At 42.2% G+C, this 12,099-nt stretch overlaps 1 protein-coding gene across 9 annotated transcripts in view; it reads left to right on the plus strand.

Annotated features, from left to right (window-relative positions):
- LRRC36 (leucine rich repeat containing 36) overlaps positions 1 to 12,099 on the plus strand; it is an 82,538-nt gene that overhangs the window by 4,297 nt on the left and 66,142 nt on the right. For 7 of the 9 annotated variants that reach the window (XM_073307307.1, XM_073307303.1, XM_073307304.1 and 4 more), the window contains exons 2-7: positions 727 to 854; positions 1,986 to 2,178; positions 6,575 to 6,674; positions 9,911 to 10,002; positions 10,662 to 10,807; positions 11,904 to 11,955. In XM_073307307.1, the coding sequence (XP_073163408.1) occupies positions 727 to 854; positions 1,986 to 2,178; positions 6,575 to 6,674; positions 9,911 to 10,002; positions 10,662 to 10,807; positions 11,904 to 11,955 (711 nt within the window). The other 2 variants (XM_073307311.1, XM_073307312.1) reach the window with 2 other exon arrangements.

A 12,099-nucleotide genomic window follows, 5' to 3' on the forward strand; every position in this document is an offset into this window, starting at 1 on the left:
TTTATGTTGTGACTCAAATGACAGTAGTACCTCAAGATTGACCCAAGGTGTGTCCAGATGCTGATAGACAACGGGAAGAGAAACTTGTTGAGAAGGCAGCAGGGCATGGCAGACCTGGAATAAACACTCTACCCAGGGATCACGACATGCCAGAATGCTTTGGAACACCATTCTGGCACTTTTCGAGGAAGTACCAGAAGTGTGTTATGGCACTTTTTTTTTTTAATAAGGACTTGCCCACTTACTTTACCAGTGCAGAGTATTTCCCCTAATGTAGATAATGTTGGGTCATGGTAACAGACACCAGCAGAATAGAGTGCTATATAAGCCCAAATTTCCTATTTCCCCTCCAGGTTAGTTCTCCTGTGGAGCTCTAAAGGGTATGACACCCGCAACATAAGTCAGTTTTCTATGGTGGGTCTGGACACTATTGTCCTGAAATAAGGGTTATTTTAAAGGAAGTACTACTGTGATTTCCCCCCTCTTCTAGGGCACTTGGGGCATTCACTGCAGAATTCTAGCGGGGTTAGATTTTCTCTCAAAAAAAGGGCACTTCAGCTCACTGTTACTGAACAAAAGAGACCTCTAAAAATGAAAAAGTAAGGCTCGTGCACATACAAGGAGCTGATGAAACTGGGGTTATTGAACAATCTAAAATATAAGTTACATTCAGTTTTTAGAAAACAAGGAGAGACCTTAGGACCTTTACAAGTTCTTTCTTTTCAGAACAGGTGGAGTCCCTCTCACTGCAGGGAACATATGCAGGGAAAATCCACTCCCTTGGAGATGCCTTCAAAAATTTTAAAAGTCTCCAATCGTTAGATCTGTCCAGAAATATGATTGTCAGTCTAGAGGTAAGTTCCCCATTCTCTGTTGAACTCTCTACAACCTCAAGAGACTTTGTAAGAGATTTGCTGTTATAAAGGATTAACAATTTATTTTTTAAAAAATCTAGTCAATCTGATAACCTGACTAAAGCAAACTGGTTTCCTTTCACCTCAGGCAGGGAAAAACTTTTCATGATTACCCTTTTCGTAACCCAGCAGTCCCATTCCCTCCGCCAGGCAAAGAGTTCTGTTTCCTTCTTTTAGGTGGGGAAATTAATTTGGGACCTGTAAAAGCAATTCCAGTTCTCCCTTGTGACAAAGCAAAGGGGAAAAAACAACTAACCAAAAAAAACCCCAAGGGATTCGCTCCTGACTACATAGTATCAACCAAAAACCCCAAAAGAACTTGTACCTCCCTTTTCAGCAGGGTAGACAAGCACTCATAAAGATGTCCAGCTCCTCAGGTTCAGAATAACCATTCTACAGTTTTTCTTAGCTCCTTTTCCTCTGGGTTGACTTTCTCTGCAATCAAACTTCTCTTAGCAAGCATGGCTGGCTTGCCACTTCCCAAGCACCCCTTTGTGTGCTACAGCTCCCTGCCTCAGTTTCCACTGCTGGGTCACTCTCAGAGTTCAATCACCTTTCCAGGTAACAAAAGTTAAAAAAAAAAAAAGTTCTGCAGAAAGGAATATTGATTGTGACTGAAGCCCTCCAAACTATTCAGACAAATGGGTGTGTGGTAAACCATATGTGCTGTGAAAGGCAACTGGGAGAAAGTGAAGCCATTCAGAACTGATTGGCTAAATGATGTTTGCTTATCAGAGGTTATCCTGTATTGCTTTCCGTCTCTATTTGGGTCATAGGATAATAACCCTTTTAGAGTGCCTTTTATCTGAATAAAGAAAAGGAGTACTTGTGGCACCTTAGAGACTAACCAATTTATTAGAGCATAAGCTTTCGTGATCTCCCAGTGCTTTACAGAGCTATACGTAAGTATAATTATCACAAGTTTACAGATAGGGAGATCAAGTGCAAAGAATGTAAAAGACTTGACCAGCATGCCACAGTAATCCTGTGGAAGTCTCTCTGTTTAGGGCTCTAAAGACTATACCATGCTCCTACTCTATTAAATATATAACTTTGTTTTTTTCCTTACAGGGTATTGAATATTTATATTTGTTACAAAATCTGAATTTATATTACAATCATATCTCATCCTTGCTGGAAGTGTCTCGCCTCCAAACATTACCAGTCCTCTCAGAGCTGGATCTGCGCCTCAACCCCATTACCAGAAAAGAATCCGATTATAGACTGTTCGCTGTCTATACGCTACAAGCCCTGGAAAAACTGGGTGAGAGATATTACTGTTGAATGCTGAAGAAAAGGTATTCAGTAGCAGCAATCTGTTATTACTGGATCAGTGTCATAAACTGTTGTGGCAGTTCATACACACCATGGGAAGGAGCTTTCTCCCATGTCGTTTATCAGCTCCACAGGCTCCTCCCTTCTTGCTGAGTTTATAACCATGCAAATTGTGGTTCTTCCAAGTTCTGCAGGTAAAGCTGGCAAAACCAGTCATCTCTACAGTTCCCATAGTTGTGGTTCAGAGACCTTACAAGTTCTGCAAGTTTAACAGCTCAGTATTTTTCCTTCCTTTTCCTAGAAAATCCAAACAAACAATTGTATAAATGTAACTTTACAAATTTAAATCCTCAGCATAGGAAATGAAAAACATAAGGCACTCCTAGTAATGCTGACTCAGCCACAAAGTGTTGCTTTGTAAAGGCTCATCCCTGGTCTACAGTCTTTTCTGCTGTGTGTAAGAAGGGTTGTTTCTACAGTCTGTGCAGAGCTGCACTCCAGTTAAATGTTTTATAATTCTGTGTTTTTTCCGACTCTTTGAAGGTACTTGATTAGACCTCAGCATCACTTTATGCTCGACCTAGAATTAAGTCTTCATCCTGAATTTATCACGTTGCAGTCTGTTGCTATGGAAATAACTGAAGACAAAAGCAGGTTTATGACTTCACTACAGAATCCATGTGAAAGAGCTGAAGTCAAAGCAGGCGGTTGCCATGGCAGTAGACTGGAAAGTGAAGTATGCCCTATGTTGGCTAGCCTTTTTCTGTTTGGATACTCAGTTCAGTGCACAGCTACTATGAGTTAGGGAGGAGTGTGGCTAATAATTCTGTCCCTCTCTTGGCATGTCTGAGGCACTCTGACCCCAAAGTGGACTAAGGTAAGTATGTATACTTGGGCTAAAATTTTAAAGAGCCTTGAGTAACTTAGGCCATGGCTACATGACAAAACTATGTCGACCTAACTTACGACAGCACACAGACACTACAGTTATTAAATCATTGGTGTGCACGCATGCTTGGCTCTTTGTAATAGTGGTGTGCGTCCTCACCAGGCGTGCTTGTTATCGATTGTATTGCCAGCATGGGGCACTGTGGGATGGCTGCTGAAAGGCAGTAACAGTTGTAAGTAACGCAGCCTCTACACTGACACTGCGCTCACCTAATTACATCGACCGTGACTCCACGCCGCTCGGGGAGGTGGTGTTACTACATCAGCATAGAGAGGCACTTATGTCGGCGGGAGCCAAATTTAAGTGAAGAGCCTTCCACAAGACGCAGGGCAGCTTATGTCAACCTAACCCTGTAGCGTAGACCAGGCCTCAGTCCCTTTTCAAAAGTGATTCGAGCACAAGAGAGCCTAGACCTTATTCAAAGTCAATGGACGTTAAGCTCCTAATTCAGAGGCACACTTGAAAAGTTTACTATTGGTATTTAGATCCTAGCTTGAAATCTCTGTTGGAGCCATGGTAATGAACAGCACCACTCTGCTCCCTTAAATTCCTCCCCACCTTGACTTAGATCTTTTTAGGCCTGGCTTTGGAATCATCAGGTGTTTTGCTGTGGACATCGATTTCAATGTTGTAACGAGGCAGGGCTTCTCCTCACCCTGCAAAGGATCCATTGCCACACCCAGAGTCTCTTTTAGATGGTTTTATTTTCCCAAACTTAAGCAAACCAAACAAACACAGTTCTGCAGTTCATGCTGGACTATAACTCCCAGGGGATGTTTCCTCTTTACCTTTCAGGCACTCATTCTGCTTCCTCTCCCATGGGACACTGGAAACCTTGCTTCCTACTTCTGACTCATTAGGTCTTTCTTACTTCCCCAGGTCAGGGGCCCTCCTAATCCGGGGCCAGGTCTAAGAAATTAGGTTGCTATAAGGCATTCCAACCCCTGGTGTAAGCAGTGCTATGTTGATGAGAGAGCTTCTCCCATCAACAGAGCTACCGCCTCTGGGGGAGGTAGAATATCTATGCCGATGCAAGAAGCCCTCCTGTCAGTATAGGTAGCATCTTCACTGAAGTGCTACAGAGGCACAGCTGCCCTTGTACAGTGTTTTAGGGGTAGACCAGCCCTGGGTCAGCTGGTGCAGCACAAGTACACTGGCCCTGCTCCCTCTTAAAGCGTCAGTCACCCTGTAACAAATGTCTACGTTGATTTTATTATATTCATCTGGGGTCTCATGGTCTCTGTAACAACCATAAAATTGGCTCAGGTAGCTCTGTAGCATACTGGGGGAGTTGGGCCACATTGTGTTGGGTCCTACAAACACAGACTGTTCCTGCCCTGGAGGGTTTAGGATTTAAAAGACCTAAACAAATGAAGGGGTGGGGATGGGGCTGTAACATATAAACCAATGAATGTAATGATAAATTGACTTGATTTTGTGCTAGTTACATGTTTTGTTGTTGAGCTATTTATTTCACGTTGGGTGAGGTAGGGTGACCATGAATAGCAAGGAAAGAGGAGTTAATAAAAGTAAGGGAACAAGAACAGAAAGAAAGGGACAGTCACAGCTCACCACGTGCCTAGCCAAGTTAAGAAAATGTGCTCTACTTCTGGCTGTCCTTGAAAAACACCTGAAGATTCCAACTGGTGCAGAATACTGTGTAACTTACTTCTTAAGGAGGGTGAGCTGCTATGAGCATGTAACACCAATGCTCTGTACTGGGATATCGGATTCTTCTTTGAGTGCAATTCAAGGTGTTAGTTATGGTCTTTAAAGCCCTGAATGGGACTCTCCCATCTGGGTGTTCTCTCTCTAATATATCCTATTGCAGGAGTTACAATCTTCTTGGATCCTTGGGTTAGACTGTCTGTAGTGGGCAGGGGGGTGTTCTCCGTGGAGAGCCATGCCTCTGGGCCTTTTCCCTCCAGTGGTCAGCCAGAGCCAGAGTCTGGAAAGCTTCATGACATAGACTAAAAGACTTATTGAATTGGGCAGCCATTTGAAAATCTTTGGCTTAACGTAACAGGGATTGGAGTTTTGCTAAGGAACAGGGGTTCCATTGGTGGACCTTTCAGTGGCTTGAGACACTTGCATTTTGACTTCTTCAGACCTGCTGATTGTTTATCTTGGAGAGGTGCCTGCTCATGTGTGCTGATATAAATTTCTGAATGAATGAAGTGATAATGAGGTGATAATTTCAGAATTATGGGCAAAACATTCCTGGGTACTTCTGAGCTATAGAAGCACCCAAATTGCTAGTAATGTGCACAGCACATGTTGTATTACTTACCCACAGCCCCAGTCCAGAACACTGCTGAGAGTCCCAGCAGCTAACGTAGCGTTTAGTCAGAGATCTCCATGTTTCAGCCTTGAACTCTGACACAGGGAAAGGTGAGATCTCACTGTTTACTAGTCACAGGATGTGATCTGGAGACAGCACACCCAGTGACAGGAAGGGGAGCAGACTGTAACTTCTTTCAGTCTTGTGTTGATAGAGCTTTCACTCCAAAAGGCTGGAGGCTGTTAGGCCCCCCTGCTCGTGTTCTAACTCTTCCAGTAGCCTGCCCTTCAAATGTTCTGCCCTTAGCCCCTCAAACACCCCTCTAGCCACAGGTTTTTGTCCCTGTGCCAAAACCACCACCCTCAGCTTACTGCAGTGCAAAGAACCATGGGATATGGCCCCAGCTGTCTAAGGGCTTGACTACCTGGTGAAATGATCCACTCTACGGGGTTGTGATTTCTAAAGTGCGCTAATGTGTTGTGCATCAACTGATCTGTGTAGATGATGCAGAAGCACACTAAAAGTTCCAGAATGCATCTTAACATAATACTATTTCAGACAGCACTACGTTAAAGCGCCCCAGCAGGGTTTGTGCCGCTCAATTAATTAGTGGAGTTGTTTGTGAAATCTTCATTTAAACAGGTGCTACCACTCCCTCAAACAAAAAAAATTCAATGCGTTCATCTTATGTTTCTTGGTGACACTAAATGCACACATTTGGGCAATGGGTGATAAAGCAATTTATCAGAATCTTAGAAACTAATTCCCTTCTGATTTTGAATTAACTTGCTAATAAAGTGATACGCTGAGTTTTCATATGGAAATACTTTTGTAATAATATTAGCAGCTGCACTGTGAGCGTATCCCATACATTCCAAATGGGGTTACGTATATCTTTTTCTTTGGCTAGGTTAATATGTTGTCAGTTTTCTAATCATTAATGGAATTTCACCTGGTGTGGGAAAGGCTTTAATTGTTAATATTTTACTTCCCCAAGTTGTGGTTATGCAGTATACAGGCTGTTGCTGTGGCAGTTAAGAGAGTCTGTTTTTGCTTACACTTGTGATAACAGACGTCCGGGCTTCACTGTAACGCTAGTGTGCTTATACGCAAAAGGAAATCTAGAAATGTTCAACTAATCTTTCCTCTTTTTAGATGACAGAATAGTGAGGGAGAGTGAAAGAAAATCTGCCATGCTGCATTTTGGCCTAAAGAGAAAAGAGGATTGTTTATTTTCTGAAAAAGAAAGCGTAAGGTAAGAAAGTTTGTTTTGTGTTTAATTGATAGTGCCCTACATAGTGATTTGATGTTCCTTTGCCAGGTAGACAAAGTCCCTGGAAATAAATATAACAAACCCTCTGCCATCAGGAATCTATGGGTATGTCTAGCCAGGGATAAAAAACCCACGGCTGGCTTGGGTCAGCTGACTCAGGCTCGTGGGGCTTTGGCTTCGGGGCTGAAAAATTGCTGTACAGACATTTGGGCTTAGGCTGGAGCCTGAGCTCTAGGACTCTGCGAGGGTGGAGAATCCCAGAGCTCAGGCTCCCCTGAGCCCGAATGTCTACGCAGCAATTTTTAGCACCATGAGCCCGAGTCAGCTGACCCTGGCCAGCCACAGCTGTGCTGAGGGTCTTTTATCCCTGTGTAGACATACCCTATGAGTCTCTGGGCCAAATTCAGCTTTGGGTAAGGAGATGCCACTCAACTGACTTCAGTTTGGCCCTGATGGTAAATAGTTACTATCCTTTGGAATTATCTTCTGTAGAAATCAAGGGCTGTAAAAAATGATTGGTACTTTACTGTTCTGCCTAAAATCTGTTCAACTCTGATTATCTAAAAAATGACTAAGCACTACAACGGAAGGGAATATTATGGAACACACCTTAGCTATATCACTGGGAAATCTGTCTTTCTTTGCTTTGTGTCAATTTGCTAATTCATAGGGTTTTGTATTATTCAACTCAAGTTTTCTCTAAATTGTTTCAGTTCTTTACAGCACCATAAGCTGTACCTGTATTTACAAAATATATTGCTTTGGGTTATGCTACCAAAGGCAACATGCAACATGATTAACTGGCACACAGAAGTATATAATTTCTCTGAATATAAAAGGCAAGCTTTTGAAAAGAGCCCAGATTCCTTTTAGGTGCCTAACTCAAGTGGCAAGATTTTCTACCTTTGAAAATCTGGCTGCTTCAGCTGGGTGCCTAAACAGGACCTGAGCTCTTTTAAAAATTGGGCCAGCAGTGTTTTGCAATGTCTTATTAACACCAGACATGCAAGTGCTTGTCATGTATAAAGCAACTCTGTCTGTAGCCCAACTTCCCTAAAGGACCCAAATACAACTGTGGTAGGGATTTCCTTTTTCCACTCAACATACAGCATAAGTCATAGTACTTCTCTCTCCTTGCTTCACCAAAGTAACAATCAACAATATTTTAAATGCTGCAAAGGGCTCTGTTCCAGATTGGCAAATACAAGTCTTGAAAATCTGTTTACATACCAGTAACTCTTTACAAATATTTTAACAAAATGTTGATCACATTTACATAGCTGAAACAGTATAGAGAGAGGGCAAAGTGCCTAAACCCTGAGATATATTCAGCATATTTTTCTGCCCTGTCTCTGACTAAACCCATTGTGATCCCCATCCCATGAGGTTCTCAGTGCCTCCTGAACAGTGATGATTGTTCCCCAACTCCCATTGTCTTCAGGGGAAAATTAGGGATCTCAGCCACTTCCAGGACTGACCATTTTACCATTGTCTTCAAAGGAAGCAAGATTAGACCATCCGATCTGAATCCATTTTAAGTTAATGTAAGGGCTTGTATACATGACCATTTAGTTCACAGCAAGCTGGAATATGAATCTACCCCATGCTAACCTGCCACACACTAACTTTCCATATGGACCCTGCTGATGCACACTGAGGGCTTGTCTGTGTGGTGCTTTAAAGTGCACTAGCTGGGGTGTGAATTCTAGTGTGCACCATAGTGTCGCACGTTAACTGGCCATGTGGACCCTGATGGCGCTCACTAAAAGTTCCATAGTGCATGATGATATCATCCCATTTCAAACAGTCCTACATCCGTGTGCCTGCCAGGAGGGTCCATGCAGCCAGTTAGTATGCAATATGCTTGTATGTGCTAGAATTTATACCCCAGCTGGTGTACACTAGTGCACTTTGTAGACAAGCATTAATAGTTCCTTAGTGCACTTTGACTGAGTCCCGTTGCAAAGCAGGATAGATGAAAGCACACTAAGGAACTGTTTGTGGACCCTGCTGATGCACACTAACAGTTCCTTAGTGTGCTTTGATCTACCCCACTTTGAAACGGGACTGGATCAAAGCACTCTAAGAAATAGTTAGTGTGCGGAGATAGATTTACACCACAAATTGCCATGAGCTAAATGTTTGAGTAGAACAGCCCTAAGAAAATTGTCACTCTTCTATGCTGGGGTAGACAGTGGTTTACTTTGCAGCAAATCCCGTTGCCAACTGTGTCCACATATCTATTCAGGGGACACCATCATAGGGCCTAATCACATCAGCCACACTATCAGAGGCTCGTTCACTTGCACATCTACCAATGTGATATATGCCATCATGTGCCAGCAATGCCCCTCTGCCGTGTACATTGGTCAAACTGGACACTCTCTACGTAAAAGAATAAATGGACACAAATCAGACGTCAAGAATTATAACATTCAAAAACCAGTCAGAGAACACTTCAATCTCCCTGGTCACTCAATTACAGACCTAAAAGTCGCAATATTACAACAAAAAAACTTCAAAAACAGACTCCAATGAGAGACTGCTGAATTGGAATTAATTTGCAAACTGGAAACCATTAAATTAGGCTTGAATAAAGACTGGGAGTGGATGGGACATTACACAAAGTAAAACTGTTTCCCCATGTTTATTTTTCCCCCCTACTGTTCCTCACGTTCTTGTCAACTGCTGGAAATGGCCCATCTTGATTATCACTCCAAAAGGTTGGTTTTTTTTTCTCTCCTGCTGATAACAGCTCACCGTAACTGATCACTCTCATTATAGTGTGCATGGTAACACCCATTGTTTCATGTTTTCTGTGTATATAAAATTGTCCTACTATATTTTCCACCGCATGCATATAATGAAGTGGGCTGTAGCCCACGAAACCTTATGCTCAAATAAATTTGTTAGTCTCTAAGGCGCCACAAGTACTCCTGTTCTTTGTGGTAGAAGAGAAAGTGGTAGATCAGAAACTTTTGGTATCTATGGCATGCCCTTTAAACCAGTCATATTTTTCTTGTCTGTACTTGCATCCAGAGGGTGGGGGTATTCTTTATAAAATGTAACTGGTAAGAAATGACATTTTGAGGAAGTAAAGGAGTGTAAACAGGGTACTAAAATTCTATTACATTTGGGTACAGTCGCAGGGCTTGATTCTGCCACTCTTACTCATATTACTCCACATCTAACCCTGGTAAATCTCTTTTCTGTTGCAGCTGTAGGGAGAATACAGTGAAGAACTATGCAGTAGATAAAGGGACTTCTTCAGTATCTAGTTTAGATATTGATAGTAGCAGAAATCAAACTGGTAAGTTGCTTCTTACCAATTAATGTAGCAAATACAAAGATGTATAGTAGGCCTGTATACAAGGTTGGAAATATGCAGGTATTGAAAATACAGGAGGAAGCGTAGCCTCATGTTTTGTTCTAACTAATTTTAGAAATCACTCAATAATTAGCATCTCTTTAAAAGGAAAAAGTTCAAGCTACTGACTACAGTCCATGTACCAAAACTAAAGTGCACTGCCTTTGAGATTTGGCTGTGTAGATCCACACTCTGGGCTTTGTGCATCCCCCATGCTGCTAGGTTGAAATCTGCTGTAAAGGAGTGATTGTTGGGGTCCTGGGGGTGTCCCATCATGAGCCCAAATATGAGGCTGAAAGGTATTAAAAAAGAATGCACTCCCAACCTTTTCATTTCCTTTTTGGTCACGGGCTGCTCTGGGCTTCAAGGACCTTTGGCCCCCTTTTTGAGCTCTCTTACTCTTTAATAATCATCCTGCAAGGCCCAGACATTAGTGAGTGCACAATGTGCACGGTGCATGTTTTTTAGGGAGAGGTTTTGAAAATTGCAAATGATCAGGTAGTTCTTTCTGAGAATCAACGCTTCTCCCATAATAAAGCAACCGCTTTCTAGTTACCTCTGCAATGTTGAGTCATGGCTTCTAATTATTTTCTGTTTAACAGAGTCAAGCCAAAAGCAGTTAACTCATAAACTTCTGTTAAAATGCCAAGCAAAGGATTCCTCAATAAACACGTCATCTGCTTCTGCAGTACAGGCCAGCAGCTCAGCCAGAGAGAATAAACAATGCAGCAACACACTGGGAACACAAGTAAGACACTCTTGAGTTGTTGTTTAAGCACTAACAGTATGCTTGCACATTGCCTGCTTTTCTTTTAAGTGACTTGTATCTATTTTTGGTGATGCTTTAATTTTTTTTCTCCTTCCTTCCTTAGCAGTTGTATGTAATATGAGTGCAGATTGGCTGGATAGCATAGTTTAGTTTAGCTTTTTTCTTTTACTTTAACATCATTTAAAAGGCACATTAAGTTCAGTGCAAAAATCTTTACGAATAGAACCTTAAGATTGGGAATTGAAATGCACAATAGTCAAGAAATTCATAACTATGGTTCCTACAGCTACAATAAGTTGCCCACATATTAGGCCAGCTCAGATGTCCCAGAACTGCAGTTGGTACACATGGGGGCAGCATAGATAGCTTGATCCCAGGGCACACTGAATGGCTTGCTCTAACGTGGTAATAACAGCCCCAAATTGACGGTGTGGCACATGCTCTAGCCATGCCGTTAGCTCTCCCCATACGCTCCATATTGGCAGGAGCGGACAGTGTACCTCCACACTGGCTTGCCACCACCACCTGGGGACTCCCATCCACAAGGGGAAACTCCATTTTCCATCCTCTTTGGGCTACTTGAGCTGAGGCTATACTCTGATTCATTGTACCTACAACTATCAGCTTAAAATCATAAATGGGTATATAGACTACTTCAGACATGCAGCGTGACCTAGTTCCCCTGGGTGTGGGAATCTTTACTTTTGATTGTCCTGATGTTTGTTTAATTCTTAACCTTAATGCAGACTTCTAATGAAGCAGACGTACTGTGGGTTTGAATTCTTGGTGCTAGTGACTTCATGTTTGAAAAGCTTCTTTTAAATTTGTGTTCAAGCCTGCACTCTTGTGTTCTGCACCTAATTTGTTATCAGTGTTGCCATCTGTAGCCATAGAAAGTCTCTCTGTCTTGTAGCCTGGACAGGATGGGCACAGTTGCAATCCTTTCACTCAGGGAGCACAAGGGCTAGACAAGCCCATGGCTTCACATTTTCAAATTTTCTTTTAATAAGTGGATGACTCGGACCCTTTTGTGTCGGTACGAAGTGCATGATTTGATGTTTCAAATATTTTTCAGCTGGAAGAAGTGGCAGGAAAACAGTTGATGAATCACAGTCATCTGGAAGATGGTAAATCTTTCAATCTTCAATTTTCTTTCAACAATGGGACTTTTAATTCTTTCCTATACCAATAATAATCCTGTAATTCTTTTTCAAATTCATCCTGCTGCACTACTGAATCTAATGACAGGTTTCAGAGTAACAGCCGTGTTA

This window comes from Lepidochelys kempii, chromosome 12 (genome assembly GCF_965140265.1).
Source record: "Lepidochelys kempii isolate rLepKem1 chromosome 12, rLepKem1.hap2, whole genome shotgun sequence".
NCBI lineage: Eukaryota > Metazoa > Chordata > Testudines > Cheloniidae > Lepidochelys > Lepidochelys kempii.